Raw genomic sequence first — 17,578 nt, 5'->3', positions numbered from 1 at the left:
CGCGGAACAGGATCAGAACAAAAAAAGGCCCCCTTTACCTCCCAATAAACATACATTTCTCACTCAATGTAGTCCACCAGCAGTGTCAGATAAGCCAAGTACGTATATACTGTAGATGCTACATGCTCCCTAAGAGTACGAGTTAGCACGGGGAGGGCGTTTCATATAGAGCCGGGTGTCTGGCAGAAAGGAGGTGCGGGCAGCTGAAGGAGAGGACGCCCGCAGACGACCCTTAAACACCTCCATTTCAGGGGTCCAAAGGGGAGGATTTTTTTGAAAAAGCGTGCACCAAGTAATTCCTTCCACCTCTTCCAAAAATCCGCACACACGCTGCAAGGAGCAACAAGACCCCCCACCGGGAGATGGGGGAGGGGCAAGCGGTGCTCGGGCGGGAGACGGGGGGGCGGGGGGCGAGGGGCGGGGGACAGGGGGCGGTCGCCGTGATGGAGTCTGACGCTCAGGTGGTGCAGACGGTGGTGGGACACCGTGTTCTCTCTGCACCAGTCTCCTCGTGCGATTCGAGGCTCGTCACCGGCCAATGGCGTCCTTGCGTCCGGTTTTAAACCTCCCCCAGGGGTGGAGGGGTCCGGACGCGGGACATTGTTCTCCTCCTCCCGCCCAGCGCACATCCCTTCCCACGCATTCAGAGGTACAACCAGACGCATCAAAGAACTAAGTTCTGCCTCCAACGAAAGAAAGGCAGAAAAAACATTTTTATTCTTGTCTAGTTTAATTGAATTAATTGATTAATTACAGTATTCATTCTTTAAAATTCAGAAGGGGCAAGCACATCCAATTTTCCCTTTTTAGTATACGCGTGTGTTTAAACACATCGAAACAGCTTTCGCTTTTTTGATTTGAATTATCGATTCCTTATAATTACATCCCTTTTGTTTTGTTACAGTCCCGTGTAGGTTTTTTCCCCCCACAGAGTGTTTTTGCTTTGGACAGGTGGGCAGGTCAGGGGGGTGGAGAGGGCGTCGGGGCGGGGGGGTGAGTTGTGCTGGCTCCTCTTCCTCCTACACAGTCTGAAAGGCCTTGGACTGGGCGGGGATCATGACGGGCGTGGCTCCCATCCTGGTCAGGTTGCTGGGGGTGAGTTTCGGGGTGCTGGGCTCGGGGGGTTTGGGCACAGCCTGCGCGTAGCTGGGGGGCTGCCCGTTCTCCCTGAGGGCGGCCACGGCGGGCGGGCGGGGCCGCTGCCCCCGGGGGGCGCTGCTGTGCACCATGGACTGTGTGGAGGAGGCGCCCGACCGGGAGCTGCCCGACCGGGACGAGGACAGCGAGTTCGGCTTCACCAGCTTGGCCTTGGGAGCCTCCGCGTCCTCCCTACAGGAGAGAGAAATCATCCATTACTGCCCCACCCCCACGGCTACTGCCCCATCGAGATACCCCACCCCCACCCCCACACCAACTGCCCCACCAAGATACCCAACTGCCGCACCGAGATACCCAACCCCCACACCAACTGCCCCACCAAGATACCCCATCTCCACACCAACTGGCCCACTGAGATACCCCAACCCCCACGCCAACTGCCCCACCGAGATACCCCATCTCCACACCAACTGGCCCACTGAGATACCCCAACCCCCACGCCAACTGCCCCACCGAGATACCCCACCCCCCCACGGCAACTGCCCCACCGAGATACCCAACCCCCACACCAACTGCCCCAACATGATACCCAACCCCCACGCCAACTGCCCCACCGAGATACCCCACCCCCACACCAACTGCCCCACCGAGATACCCCACCCCCACACCAACTGCCCCAACATGATACCCAACCCCCACGCCAACTGCCCCACCGAGATACCCCACCCCCCACGCCAACTGCCCCACCGAGATACCCCACCCCCATGCCAACTGCCCCACCGAGATACCCAACCCCCACACCAACTGCCGCAACATGATACCCAACCCCCACGCCAACTGCCCCACCGAGATACCCCACCCCCACACCAACTGCCCCACCGAGATACCCCACCCCCACACCAACTGCCCCAACATGATACCCAACCCCCACGCCAACTGCCCCACCGAGATACCCCACCCCCACACCAACTGCCCCACCGAGATACCCCATCCCCATGCCAACTGCCCCACCGAGATACCCCACCCCCACACCAATTGCCCCACCAAGATACCCCACCCCCACACCAACTGCCCCAACATGATACCCCACCCCCACGCCTCTCAGTGCACATTCAGCAGCCAGCTCACAATTCAGTCACAAATAACTCGCCAATCTAGGACTTGCATGCATTCCCCCAGCAATGAGAATTAGAATAGATTAGAACTAAATGAATTAGTTATGACTGCAATTAAACTAATATACCGTTAAAACTTGAACCTGAATCAGCAGCAAACAAGCAACAGACTCATTAATATGAATGAACACCTGAACACATCGGAAATCCTTTTGGTTCAGCGAAGCAGGGTATTGACTTCAAGCTTTACTGCTCAGCCCAGCCCTGCGGAGAGCGGAGCACAGAGCACCGTGGACTAAAGGCATTCATTCAGCGGCGGTACGGTTAATGGAATGGCCTTCTATCCTGCAGCACAGGGCTGCCATATGTTTACAGGCCATTCTCTCTGTCCACGGTCTACCATCACCTCACTCAACAAATCTTTGGTTTAATTGAGTCAGTGTACGGTTTGTGCTCAGTTCTGCAGTCGCTGGTTCAAAAAGGGGGACTGTAGCTCCAGGGCTCACGTTATAGCTGAGTTTGCTTTCTCTGGATCGTTGCCTCCTATATGGGTCCTCCAAAGGTGTCCTTGGTTCAGAGGTATTGAGCTCATTCATTGGCTTCGACTGCAGCTCTTATGTGCCTCCGCAGAACACTTCAAGGGCTTCGAGGGTTTTGTTCATCTCCAAAATAGAGAGGGATAATGAAAAAAGCTGCTGTATACAGCAGAGGTGGGCACTGAGGGCCGTATCCGTTTCTGATTTGCATGCCAACTGCTGGTCATAATTACTTCATTGGTTCTAACATTTACATTGATGAAGGCATTAATGACAGTCAAGGACTGTTCTTGTGCCCCTGTGTGATATGGTTTTACGGTGATCTAAACTGAGTAAACTAGTGTTGGCGTATACGGCCAATTAGCTCATTTGGTGATTTTGTGTGTATGTGTTTTGTGTGTGTGTAATTGGCGGAAACAAAAACAAGCATACAGTACCTCCAGGATTGGAATGTACCTAGGAAACACACTAACCACAAAATTTGCAACTAATTCACAAAACGATGCGAAGAACGGAGTGCAGGTAACGTGGACGAGAATCCGGGCACACCTGATCTCGTTGGGCGTCTCGTCCTCCTCGTACTTCTTCTTCTCCTTCTTGCGGAAGACCAGCCAGATGATGAGGATGATGAGGGTCACGCCGAAGGACACGCCCACCACTGCCCCTGCCACCACGCCCGTTCCCCGTGCATCTGCGGACACATCAGAGGGTTAGCATAGGGCATGTCAGCATAGGGCTTGTTAACATAGGGCATATTAGCATAGGGCGTGTCAGCATAGGGCTTGTTAACATAGGGCATATTAGCATAGGGCGTGTTAGCATGAGGCATGTCAGCATAGGGCTTGTTAAGACAGGGCATATAACAAAGGGCATATTAGCATAGGGGGTATTAACATAGGGCATGTTTACATAGGGCTTGTTAACATGGGGCATGTTTACATAGGGCTTGTTAAGACAGGGCATATAACAAAGGGCATATTAGAATAGGGGGTATTAACATAGGGCGTGTTAACATAGGGCATGTTAGCATAGGGCGTGTTAACATAGGGCGTAGGGCATGTTAGCATAGAGCGTGATAATGTAGGGCATGTTAATGTAGGGCATGTTAACATGCACATACACCATGATAAAATCTGAAATAATTATGAATAAAATAGAGAGCAGGCTTCAAACATGTACATGGTGCATATGCCAGCACACATCTTTCTCAAATCTGAACTGCCAAAGACATGGTGAACCAAATGACAGGCCAGACGATTTAATGTGAATTACCCTCTTTTTCCTGCAGTGCACATCTCCTCCAGCCATTGCATGTGCATAAAATGCTACAATGCCTCGTACGCTTTATTCAACAAATGGTTATAGATCGCCATTTTCTTTAAAGCATGTGCCCCACTGTGATTTCAGATTGGATTTCGATATCCTCACACAGCTGCGTTATGCGCGGGATTTGCACAATCGCCTGACTATTCAAACAGCCGGTGGTTCACTGTGACCAATTTCATTTCACTAACATACGGAGAGGAAGGAAAATATATACACGTACGGGGGAGTCAAACAAAAACAAGCCTAAGTGCCCGAGAGCACCAGTGTGTGCCTCGTATGCAATTCACGGACACAAAACAACAGTAAGATGGACATTTACGATAAAATGAATATTGTTGTTAACAGCAGCAGGGGGAAATCATCTGTCAGCAGGGCAGATGAGCTTTCAGCAGCAGACAGACACATCCCCCACAATTTAATCAATGCATTTCTGAGTGCAAACATTACAGCAGAAAAACGGCATAACCCTAAATGACGTGCATCTCCCAAAAAGCATGTAATCAATGTGAGGTCAATCCCCTCTGCGGAACGGCGTCTGCAGGACTGTGTGCCAAGGCTGCTGATGCACAGGCATAAAACACCACGGAGCTGGTTAAGCTGGTGGCACGTCCATAGCCACAGATGGAGCCTACAGGTGGCACAGATAATTATGCTTTGTACATTTAATTTGTTGTGCACGGAAAAGAATTGACATCAGAACTGAAAGTGTCCTCGCTCACCTGGTGAACCTTGCTGCTGTAAACCACAGCTCAGTTGTGTCTGGCATTGCTAATATGGCAGGAGGACTTTGAGGCGGATTTAACCCATGTGCCTGCATTCCTCTTGGATAATGCCCGTTACATGTGGGAAGCAGAACAGGAGACCTTCAAAGGCTTAATGCCAAATGCAGCCCATTTAAACCACTCACATTTTTACGAATATTTTGATTGAAAATTTCAAGTCGATGTTCTAGAACGAATTGCTTTCAATGACTAATAGTGATCGTTACATCAGTATTCGAGTGTTTCGTTAAGAAGAAGAAAATCACATATCTCCCAGTTGGATTGGCCAAGGAGTTTTCCCAAAGTTGGTGAAATCTTGTGTAAGTTGTTAAAAAGGCCTGTGCAAACCGCAGCATGCCGTGCTCCTAAAGAACACAACGATGGAGAAAGGGTCAGCCCCAGCAGCAGAACTCCCACCTTAACCATGCAAACAAGATGGCCGTCGCCATGTTGCGAAATGTCCAGGACCTGACTTGTGGACGTGAAGTCTCACCAAATGCTGGCTCAGCTCAGAGACGCGCTGGGTGACATGGATTCAGGGACACTGCTTGTGTTCATTTTTCTTCAGGCTGCTGGGGTTTTTTTTTTTTTTTTTTTTTTTTTTTGCCCCAAGCGAGTCTGGGCACTTGACTTTACAAAACTCCCCCTGGACTCAATTACAGGATTTGACAAGAACTGTTCTTCCAAAATTGTCAATTGCAAATCATCTGCACAGGAGATTGGTGCTGAGGGTGGTCTGGGGCACAGCCAGAAAAATCTTTCAGGATATTGCGCAGAAAGCAAAAACGATACTCGTCCATTCTAATGAACTTGGTCGAAGCAGAAAGATGTGTTCTTTCATGCAGACGAGCTAAAGCCATGCACTTTTCATCCGAGTTCAAGTCAAGCAGTTATTGCAGACACTGTTAACAAAATTCACCTTGATAAAATTCATTTCATTTCATTAACTTCATGATGATTATGATTTACTTTCCCTGCTGCATGTCATTACTTTATGAAGAGCCTCCTGTTTATCATTTTGTGCTGGTGATATACTGTAAGAGCTGGCTACTTTCTACAGATTAATGAGTACACACACTGTACCACAGGATAAAATCATTACATTACATTACAAAGCATTTAGCAGACGCTCTTATCCAGAACGACGTACAATAAAGTGCAGATCGAACACAGGAACAAGTGTGAAGAGGACCCGAGAGGACAGTACGGTTCCGAGTCCTAGCGTAAACATACAGATACAATCAGAACCCTTGAAGAATACATCAATTTACAAACTAGCATACCACGGTTGGCAGCTAGAATACCCCGAGTACACAATAAAATAACTAATACAATACAACACAACAATATCTATATGTAACTATATAAGTGCCATTATAGTTTATAGCATAGACCAGGGGTCTCCAATCTTATCCTAAAAGGGCCGGCGTGGGTGCAGGTTTTTGTTTTAACCCAGCAGTAACACACCTGATTATACTAATGAACTAATCGTGGTCTTTAATCAAGACCTAGATGAGTAGAATCAGCTGTCTTAGTCCTGTGCTAAAACAACAACCTGCACACACACCGGCCCTTTCTGGATAAGATTGGAGACCCCTGGCATAGACTATAGTGCTACTGCTGTGTGGTTGAGTTGTGACAGTGTGGGAACACTGCTGTTGTGATCGTTAAGTGGCAATTGACTCAACAACATGGTTGACTGGGGAGATGTCATGTGAGAACTGTGATCACACCTGCGATCAAAGAAGCCTCTACTGACCGCTTGCTGATGGATCAGTGAAATGCAGGTGAGAGAAAATGGCGACCCCCGCTATAATGCAAAAGATGTACCTTCTATTCGATAGAATCAGACCTGTAGAGAGGTGAGATAATGGTGTGCCGGGTGGCGTTAATTTTCTTTGTTCCACCATATCCCGATCGTCAATCTTGCCGTGTGCACAATTGAAAACTGAAGGCGCTTGCTAACACTGAAAGATGGGCCTTCAAATAAAAACAATGACCATTGTACACTTGTTGCCGTGTCTGGTCCCAGAGGTCACTACGTCGACAGGGATGGGGGGAAAACGATTTTTTCTTTTTTTTTGCTGACCCGAGGAACCGACACCGACCCATCACCATGACAGCGCCGAAATGGGGTGGGGGCTTCAGGGCTTTGGGGCTCTGGGGCTCTGGGGCTTTGGGGCTTTGGAGCTCTGGGGCTCGGTACTCACAGTGCATGGTGACCTCGATGAAGCAGTTCTCCTCACCGACGTCGTTGCTGGCTGTGCACCTGTACACACCTGCACTCTCCTGCGTCAAATTCTGCAGGGTGACAATCTCAGGATTCTTCAAATCTGGGAGCAAAAAAAGCAGAAACTCGGCAAAGTTCCTAGGGACACTTCAGCTGCAGTGAAAAACATTTTTGTGGAACTACTACGCTTCTATTGTCACTGGTACTAGCTACTATGCTGCCTGCAAGTTAAGAGTTAAGAGCTATTGCACGTAGAAGGAAAGGATAGCTTTTTTCCACAGATGAAGGAACCCATGGGAGTGAATGTGTGCTGATGGCTGGCTGAGTTTAAACCTGACTCAGGTTCTTTGTAAAACCAGGCCTGTAATGGGTTATTTGTAAAACCAGGCCTGTAATGGGTTCTTTGTAAAACCAGGCCTGTAATGGGTTCTTTGTAAAACCAGGCCTATAATGGCCCCATCACTCTGATCCATTGCTCCTCGAGACTCGGTAGCCAAGGCCATGAACTAACAACTCTTTACCTTGGACCCAAAGAGCGATTATTGATCCCTGGAGCAGGCTGATTGAGGAGAGGCAGGAAGGCTCCTGGAAGCACACGGGCTGATCCCGATGGGCAGAGCATCCGTGTGGAGTAACGTAACGTCCAGGACGGACATGTGACACAGCCTGTCCCACAGGATCATTAGCGAAGGGTGATAAATAATGCCCAACGTCAATACGTTTCACCGCCCCATGCAAACTAATTAGTCGGAACAGGTGTCGTTCCGGGAAGGTCATTAATTCTTAAGGTTCAGCCGGCCGTTTTTGCATTGGCAGAATGATGGATCTGTTCAGGCCCAGTTAGAAAACTGTGCCGGGAGCTGAACCACATGGCACCGTGCCTCTGAGCTTCTCAGGGATGAGCTGCTCCAGGCTCACACAGACAGAGCTGGGTCCCTGGGATGAGCTGAGCTGCTCCAGGCTCACACAGACAGAGCTGGGTCCCTGGGATGAGCTGAGCTGCTCCAGGCTCACACAGACAGAGCTAGGTCCCTGGTATGCAGGGCTGAGCTGTTCAACTGATGACATTTACATAGTTTTACATCCATTTTAATAGAAATAAAATCAAAAATTCGAGACAAATCCAATTACCAGACAGTGTTGAGGCCAGACTCCGGTGATGTTCAGGGAAAGGCTTTCCACAACGGTTAGTTTCTGATCTGCTCGATTAATTTTATTTTTAGGCCCAACACTCGAGCCTTATGTATTTTCCTCACATTATACACATCCACATACATTTCTTTAAAAGAACTGATGATATTTAACGTGCTTTTGCATCCATTAAAGCTGAGATTTGAGATGACTCCTAGGGCTAGGATTAGCACTCGGAGTAGGGCTACGTCACAAACTCCAAACCCTGGTCCTCTGATCTCTCCGCCGTTAGCGTGTCTCACTGTAGCATCGTTATCCGTCGCTCCTACAATAATAATACCATTATTCCTGATGCTAACGCTAACGTAGCGCGGCGTTTCACGGGCAGCGGGGGGACCCACCGACGCGTGTCTGGGAGGGCAGCTTCCCCGCGCCCTGGCCCTTGTCCAGCACCCGGTCCCAGCGGTAGTTGATGGGGTCGGAGCCGTCGGCCGATTTGCAGCTCAGCTTCACGCTGCTGCCCTCCAGGAGACGGCCCTCCATCCAGCAGCGGGGCTTCGAGGGCTTTACTGGGGGGGGGGGGGATGGTGGAGGGGGGGGGGTGGAGAGGAGAGGGTTGAGTTAGGTCATGTTACATGTATGCATTTAGCTCATGCTCCCACAACCACATTGACTTTTTTTTTTTTTTTTTTCCTTTAGAGAATCAACTCAGACGGAAGTAATTCAAGGTTAGCACCTTGCTGAAGGGTGAGCCCCCGCCTGCTAATCCAGCCTGCAAGCCCAGTTACAAGCCCTGACCATTATAGCATACTGCCATGGAGAGCATAACAGAGGGCTACGTGATATAACGCGCTCCCCCCCCAAAAAAAAACCCAAAACAAAACAAAACCAACCATTACTGCTGGTGATTCAGAAATGCCCACGTCCCACGCCAAACTGGCAGAGCCATACTACGCCAAAAATAAACACCCCTCCATCCACCACTACCGCTCCACCCCTCGATATCCGGACCCCCCTCTCCGCTCTGCGTGCGCGTGGGCGCGTGAACCCCGCCCGGACGCGGCTGAGCGCGGAGCCTGAGAACACGCAGTGAGGAGGGCTAGCAGACAGTCAGGGTTTAGGCGTCCACAGTGAATCTGCCGCCTCTGTCAGGATCGGTTAGACGGCTCGGCCGCCCCGGCCCGTGGGTCCTCCGCCAAGCTGTTATCTCCGCGCGGAAAAAAAAAAAAGAGAAGAAGAAGAAAAATTCAAATGTTCGTCTCTGAATCGAAAGTGTCACCGCAAAGCTGCGGGCAGTTTGTAAAAATACCGTTAACTCAGCGCAACGTCTTCATGGGCAGGGAGAGAGAAGGGGAAGATTAGGAGTCCCTTCCATTAGGAAAGCAATAACTGCATTAAACTAATCTCCCATGGCGTTTTCGATACATCGTGCCGTTTCAACAAATGCGTTCTACTTTGACAGCGATTCTACATCTCCCCTCTGACTTCTCGTTTATTTTTTGTTGTTTTTTTTGGGTGGGGGAGGGGGGGCATTACATTTCTGCTCAAAGCTCGGCTGTTTTAAACAGGCTTTTGCCAAGTTGCCTTTATACCCAGAGAAGAATAAAACTCTTCCACTGGCAGTTATTCTAATAATTATTCTGTGCGCATGATTGAAATAACTGAAAACAGAAAACAGAAAAATGTTCAGAGGCATGTCATGAGTTTGTTGTTCAATATTCATGATGGGCAATGGGCCACGAGGCGTTGGGAGTTGGAGATGTCCAAATTCCTATGGCAGTGATTCTCAGCGAAGCGTGCAAGGCAGCATTTCTCTGCGTGTTGATTTCCATTCCAGGTCTCTAATTAGGTTTGATTGAGCTGTTAATTGAATACAGATCTGGATTGAGCTTCACTAATCATATACCGACAGTTTTAATACAGATGCAGTTTGTGACACAGGCGCTTGGACCAGTTAGGTGGATCAGCGTGCTAAACCGCTGGCTTCTAGTGTAGCGACAAGCCCTGGCATGACCTGATCAAACTCATGGCCAGCACAGATGAGTGGTAGCCCCAAAGGGCCATGCATAACCGGCCATAGTGTTACGCAGGGAAGAAGAGTTTCTGTTGCTTGGGATGGCCCCTCTCAGGGCACAACAGCGACCCCTCCTGGTGCGTTTGGCACTGCGGTCCAGTGCCAGCTCAGCATTTGGCACACCCCACCATGCAAAGACTGCACGGCTCAGCAAGAAAAGAGCCATTTCATTGCTGGGCACTAAAGAGAATCAATTGGCTTATTAAAAATTAACCAGTTAAGCTTAACTGAGACAGCTGTACCAAAACTGTCTCAGGAAAAGATATTAACAAAAAATATGTTGGGTAAAAACGTTTTTATTTTTATGAATCTCCAGCAGCACATTTCTTTTTGGAATTTAAAAGGCATTTAAAGCAGATTAAATCATTGAGATATAGATAGATCAGTATTCAATTTCATGCAAGCGCTCAGTAAAAGCTAATTAACAGAGCTCTCGTCTGGAAAAGAAGCTTGCATGGTGTGCCTCCAGGTCCATGTACCATGTCTCCCAGAAACAGTGGCTCTTCACTGGAAGTTTTCATTATTTTCTATCAACTTTGTCCCATATTTTTACCACCCCCTCCCCATTTTACAGACGTCAGTCTGAGCTCAAGCAGGGGACCCCCTGCTAATTAAAACCCTGCAAATTAAAACCCTGCTATTTAAAACCCTGCTAATTAAAACCCTGCTATTTAAAACCCAGCTAATTAAAACCCTGCTAACAGAAACCCTGCCAATTAAAACCCTGCTAACGGAAACCCTGCTACTCAAAACCCTGGTAACAGAAAACCTGCTAACGGAAGCGGTGACCTGCTAACGGTGACTGAAACACAGCTAATTAAACCCATAAACACATGATCTACATAAGCCACACCAACCCAGAACTACATAAGGAACTACATAAGCCACACCAACCCAGAACTACACAAGCCAACCAAACCAGAACTACATAAGCCACCCTAACCCAGAACTACATAAGCCACATATACCCAGAACTAGAGAAGCCACATACACCCAGAACTACATAAGCCACATATACCCAGAACTACATAAGCCACACCAACCCAGAACTACATAAGCCACACCAACCCAGAACTACATAAGCCACATATACCCAGAACTACATAAGCCACACCAACCCAGAACTAGAGAAGCCACATACACCCAGAACTAGAGAAGCCACACCAACCCAGAACTAGAGAAGCCACATACACCCAGAACTACATAAGCCACACCAACCCAGAACTACATAAGCCGCACCAACCCAGAACTACATAAGCCACACCAACCCAGAACTACATAAGCCACCCTAACCCAGAACTACATAAGCCACATACACCCAGAACTAGAGAAGCCACATACACCCAGAACTACATAAGCCACATATACCCAGAACTACATAAGCCACACCAACCCAGAACTACATAAGCCACATATACCCAGAACTACATAAGCCACACCAACCCAGAACTAGAGAAGCCACACCAACCCAGAACTAGAGAAGCCACATACACCCAGAACTAGAGAAGCCACACCAACCCAGAACTAGAGAAGCCACACCAACCCAGAACTACATAAGCCACACCAACCCAGAACTACATAAGCCACACCAACCCAGAACTACATAAGCCACACCAACCCAGAACTACATAAGCCACACCAATCCAGAACTAGAGAAGCCACATACACCCAGAACTAGAGAAGCCGCACCTACCCAGCACGATGAGGACGACTGTGCTCCAGTGGTACTTGCCCCCGGCCTTCACCTTGCAGCTGTACTCCCCAGAGTCGGTCAGCAGGAGGTCGCCGATGAGCAGGGAGGCGTCGCCCCTCAGGAAGTCCCCCGCGAAGGAAAGCCGACTGTCCGGGTTCCCGTTGGGGTCGTACACTTTACCCCCAAAGTACGTGATGACCTGACAGGTGCGAGCACAGTTAGAAAATCTCACCAATCAGCACTAAAACGTAACAACAACAAAAGCTTTACTCTTCACGGCTGCTGTAGTAGTATGCCTTGCTGACTACACAGCCACCTAATAGACTAATAGAAAGGGTGAGAGAGAGAGAGAGAGAGAGAGAGAGAGAGAGAGAGAGAGAGAGAGAGAGAGAGAGAGAGAGAGAGAGAGAGAGAGAGAGAGAGAGAGAGAGAGACTATGCCGCTGGCTGTGCAGGGCCTGCTGCAGATGAGTGCTAAATGCTGGTGCCACACCGTATTGTGTACCCCTGTATGACTGCCCCCAGCGATGTACATCACTATGTGTGTGTGTGTGTATGCGCGTCAGTGTGTGTGTGTGTGTGTGTGTGTGCGCGTCAGTATGTGTGTGTGTGTGTGCGTCAGTGTGTGTGTGTGTGTGTGTCTGTGTGTGTGTGTGCGTGTCAGTGTGTGTGTGTGTGTGTGTGTGTGTGTGTGTGTGTGTGTGTGTGTGTGTGTGTGTGTCTGTGTGTCTGTGTGTCTGTGTGTGTGTGTGCGCGTCAGTGTGTGTGTGTGTGTGTGTGTGTGTGTATGTGTCTGTGTGTGTGTGTGTGTGTGCGCGTCAGTGTGTGTGTGTGTGTGTGTGTGTGTGTGTCTGTGTGTGTGTGCGCGTCAGTGTGTGTGTGTGTGTGTGTGTGTGTGTGTCTGTGTGTATATGTTTGTGTGTGTGTGTGCTTATGTGTGTGTGCAGGGGGGAAGATACGTGGTGGTGTCACGGGGGATTGGTCATTTCATTAACGGAAAACCGACTGCAGAACATTATGGTCATTATTCAATTGATGAACGGAATTTAAATCGATTTCCTGAAGTGGACACACTGATGTGGGATTGACCAAACCCTGGTGCCCATGACTGTGAAGGGCTCTCTGCAGGGTGGGGTGTCCATGGGCAGGCCTGGGTGTGTGGAACCTGGGGACAGCACACAGCCTCGGGCCGAAAAAGGGCAAAATGTTGAGCGTGTGCTCCCGTCTTCCCTCACGAAAAGAGCCATTTATTCACTCTCCCTGCTACAGGGCACGCCCATCAGTCCTAATCACATCTTCAGATGTTTAACTTTTAATGAAGGGAGCCTCCAATGTTCTCACGCAGCTAAATATGAAACACGACGTGGTAGCATGTCATAGCTATCAGTGCCGTGCGTTCCCGCACACCAAATGGAGCTGAGTATTAGCACAGTCCCACTGCTGAGTGGCTCTGAGCAGTTACAGGGGAACAGGAATCGGACATTAGACATACGAAGTAAAGGGGAAACTATGCCCAAGTATATACGAATATATAAAACAATGTTGTTCCTGATTTGATATTTAAAAACACACAATTAAAATGCTCATGTGTAAATTAGACCCAAAATTAGTCAAATAATTATTGCAACATACATACTTTAGACACCAGTAAAGTCCTTACAGATTACTGACCATTTTAAATGAAACTGATATTGTCACTATAAAAATAATTGTTGTAATTATTACACACTGCAGAAGTTTTAAAATTTGATTTAAAACTTGTTGATTCAAAGTTTATTGTGATTTATCATAATATTTGAATTTTACATAAACTTTACATTTATTTCCATTCAGACAAGCTTTTCTATGTCATGCATTTGAAAATTATGTCATGTCATTAATATGATTTTAGAAGTTTTATAACACCCTAAAATTATTGTATAGCAGTTTCTCATCAAATTGGAAATTTGGTTTTGTACCGGAAAAACTCATGTACAAAAAAAATAATAACGCAATCAAACAGAGATATTGTAGGGAGAGAGAGGGAGAGAGAAACAGAGGGAGCGAGCAAGAGAGATATATAGAGAGAGATAGAGAGAAAGAGAGAGAGGGAGAGAGAAAGAGAGAGAGGGAGAGGGGACCAGAGAGAGAGAGAGAGGGAGAGAGGAACGGAGAGAGAGAGAGGAACAGAGAGAGTGAGCAAGAGAGATATATAGAGAGAGATAGAAAGAGAGAGAGAGAGGGAGAGAGGAACAGAGAGAGCGAGCAAGAGAGATATATAGAGAGATAGAGAGAAAGAAAGAGAGGGAGAAAGGAACAGAGAGAGGGAGAGAGAAACAGAGAGAGAGGGAGAGAGGACCAGAGAGAGAGAGGGAGAGAGGAACAGGGAGAGAGAGAGAGAGAGAGAGAGAGAGAGAGAGAGAGAGAGATGGAGAGGAACAGAGAGGGAGAGAGAGAGGGAGAGGGAGAGGAACAGAGAGAGAGGCAGAAAGAGACGGAGAGGAACAGAGAGGGAGGGAGAGAGAGATGGAGAGGAACAGAGAGAGAGAGGGAGAGAGGAACAGAGAGGGAGAGAGAGGGAGAGAGGAACAGAGAGAGAGAGGGAGAGAGAGATGGAGAGGAACAGAGAGAGAGAGGGAGAGAGGAACAGAGAGGGAGAGAGAGAGGGAGAGAGGAACAGAGAGAGAGAGGGAGAGAGATGGAGAGGAACAGAGAGAGAGAGGGAGAGAGGAACAGAGAGGGAGAGAGAGAGGGAGAGAGGAACAGAGAGAGAGAGGGAGAGAGAGAGGGAGAGAGAGACGGAGAGAGAGCAAGAGAGAGAGAGGCAGAGAGGAACAGAGAGGGAGATAGAGACAGAGAGGGAGAGAGGAACAGAGAGGGAGAGGGAGAGAGGAACAGAGAGGGAGAGAGAGAGAGGGAGAGGGAGATGAACAGAGAGAGAGAGGCAGAAAGAGACGGGAGAGAGAAAGAGAGGGAGAGTGGAACAGAGAGAGAGAGAGAGAGAGGGAGGGAGAGAGGAACAGAGAGAGAGAGAGAGGGAGAGAGGAACAGAGAGAGAGAGGGAGAGAGAGATGGAGAGGAACAGAGAGAGAGAGGGAGAGAGGAACAGAGAGGGAGAGAGAGAGGGAGAGAGGAACAGAGAGAGAGACGGAGAGGAACAGAGAGTGAGAGGCCTCCTCACCACTGACTGCTTTGAGTTGGGTCTCTGCAGAAGAGAGAAAGAGAGAGGGAGAGAGAAAGAGAGAGAGGGAGAGAGAAAGAGAGAGAGGGAGAGGGGACCAGAGAGAGGGAGAGAGGAACAGAGAGAGAGAGAGGAACAGAGAGAGCGAGCAAGAGAGATATATAGAGAGATAGAGAGAAAGAAAGAGAGGGAGAAAGGAACAGAGAGAGGGAGAGAGAAACAGAGAGAGAGGGAGAGAGGACCAGAGAGAGAGAGGGAGAGAGGAACATTTTACATTTACATTTACATTTACAGGGAGAGAGAGAGAGAGATGGAGAGGAACAGAGAGGGAGAGAGAGTGAGGGAGAGGGAGAGGAACAGAGAGAGAGAGGCAGAAAGAGACGGAGAGGAACAGAGAGAGAGGGAGAGAGAGAGGGAGAGAGGAACAGAGAGAGAGAGAGAGAGGGAGAGAGGAACAGAGAGAGAGAGGGAGAGAGAGATGGAGAGGAACAGAGAGAGAGAGGGAGAGAGGAACAGAGAGGGAGAGAGAGAGGGAGAGAGGAACAGAGAGAGAGAGGGAGAGAGAGATGGAGAGGAACAGAGAGAGAGAGGGAGAGAGGAACAGAGAGGGAGAGAGAGAGGGAGAGAGGAACAGAGAGAGAGACGGAGAGGAACAGAGAGAGAGAGGGAGAGAGAGATGGAGAGGAACAGAGAGAGAGAGGGAGAGAGGAACAGAGAGAGAGACGGAGAGGAACAGAGAGAGAGAGGGAGAGAGAGATGGAGAGGAACAGAGAGAGAGAGGGAGAGAGGAACAGAGAGGGAGAGAGAGAGGGAGAGAGGAACAGAGAGAGAGACGGAGAGGAACAGAGAGTGAGAGGAAGAGAGGGAGAGAGAGAGGGAGAGAGGAACAGAGAGAAAGAGAGGGAGAGAGAGACGGAGAGGACCAGAGAGTGAGAGGCCTCCTCACCACTGACTGCTTTGAGTTGGGTCTCTGCAGAAGCCACTCAATGTCGAGCGTCTGGGAGTCGGGGCCCCGGAACTGATGGTGGCAGGGCAGGGTGGTGTTCTCCCCCACCACCCTCTTCATCTCCGTCTGCGCCCAGGCCGTCAGCACGCCCAGCAGGACTGCAGGGGAGAAGCACAGATCCAGGCACGGCGGTCACGGCCAGCTCAACAGCGCCCCCCCCCCCCCACAGTACAGTTATGCAGCTGACACTTTTTTTATCCAAAGCGGCTGAAAGTTGATAACGCCAAGCAGGGGCCAATCCCCCCTGGAGCAATGTGGGGTTAAGGGCCTAGCTCAAGGCTACACTAGGCTACAGGCTGCCTTGTGCAGAGCTGAACATGTACTGTCAGTCAGACGCAGGGGGGGGGATTTGAGGTGGATTCACCTTAAATGTGGACCCAGGATCATAAGTCCCCTTCGGTTTACCCACAATAAAACTGATTTGTTATCATCCTGCAGCACGACTTATAAAGTGTAAAAGTAACAGTAACTAACCGAAATAAACACAAACATACTCTGCTCTCACTCAATGGGACCAGAGGGAGTAAGATTCATGAAATTTAGATGAACTGGTAAAACATTTCAATGTTAAGCAATGCGCTTGGCAGCTGATGCCATTTAAAAATGTGTATATGCAGAAATTAATCCATTCAACATACCATTTTGCAACGGCTTAAATATAACCGAATAATTAACTTAATTATGACATTCAATTTTCTTGAATGACTCAAAATACGCGAATTAATTGAACTAATCAATTACAATGTTTCAGAATTAGCCAATGCTAAATGACTAATTAATAATTGCACGAGTCAGCATTATGGAATTAGAAATGCCCATTAATCCTTGTTTGAAGGTATCTGAAAATAAACTGCCTATGGAAGGAACGGTCCACCAGTCCTAGCTTGCAGGAAGAGCAAAAGTATGCACATGCCGTAAGCACGTGGCACTAAATGTAAAATATAGCACTTCACCAGGCTGGTAATCTCGATAAGAAATTGACATTAACGCTTAAATGCGTGTCAGGTAGCCCAGTAGGGTTGTTTAAGATGGACGGTTGGAGGTTATGCAAGAGTTTTCTTATAAAATCAGTGAGTCATTCTGCCGGACTAATGCGGGCCTGCGGTCACAGGGCGGGTAGTCATAACCCAGCAGTCCCAGTCTCGCTGATCCCTATTGGCTGGGCCGCCTGTCTGTCACACCGTCAGAGGGGGGCGGCCCCCGCTTCCTCCAGGGAGAGTCAGGCCAAACCCCAGCTCCCCTCCCTCCACGGGACACCACTCCACACCCACTCATTCCACACGGGGGGGGTGGGGGGGGACGTCACCTCCAATGACTCACAGTGACAGTAGGACCCCACGCCCGGCCCCCACACACAAGGCCTCTGCCTGAGTGACACGCCCGCAGTCGCAGAATCCAACTCGCCCCGCCCGGTGCGGGGCTTCACTTTACATAATGTTTCCCTCTCCC

General features: G+C 49.1%; 1 protein-coding gene across 2 annotated transcripts in view; it reads right to left on the bottom strand.

Annotated features, from left to right (window-relative positions):
• Positions 1-325: 325 nt before the first annotated feature.
• Positions 326-17,578, bottom strand: part of LOC133108511 (CXADR-like membrane protein) — a 146,728-nt gene continuing 129,475 nt past the window's right edge. For both annotated transcript variants that reach the window (XM_061218082.1, XM_061218081.1), the window contains exons 2-7: positions 16,070-16,227; positions 11,965-12,163; positions 8,599-8,766; positions 7,047-7,169; positions 3,299-3,440; positions 326-1,329 (exon numbers count right to left, since the gene is read on the bottom strand). In XM_061218082.1, the coding sequence (XP_061074066.1) occupies positions 1,020-1,329; positions 3,299-3,440; positions 7,047-7,169; positions 8,599-8,766; positions 11,965-12,163; positions 16,070-16,189 (1,062 nt within the window). In that variant the 5' untranslated portion in view covers positions 16,190-16,227 and the 3' untranslated portion in view covers positions 326-1,019. The remainder of the gene's footprint in view (positions 1,330-3,298; positions 3,441-7,046; positions 7,170-8,598; positions 8,767-11,964; positions 12,164-16,069; positions 16,228-17,578) is intronic.

The sequence above is a fragment of the Conger conger genome, chromosome 13, assembly GCF_963514075.1.
Source record: "Conger conger chromosome 13, fConCon1.1, whole genome shotgun sequence".
NCBI lineage: Eukaryota > Metazoa > Chordata > Actinopteri > Anguilliformes > Congridae > Conger > Conger conger.
This window is presented reverse-complemented; position numbering and strand designations above follow the sequence as displayed.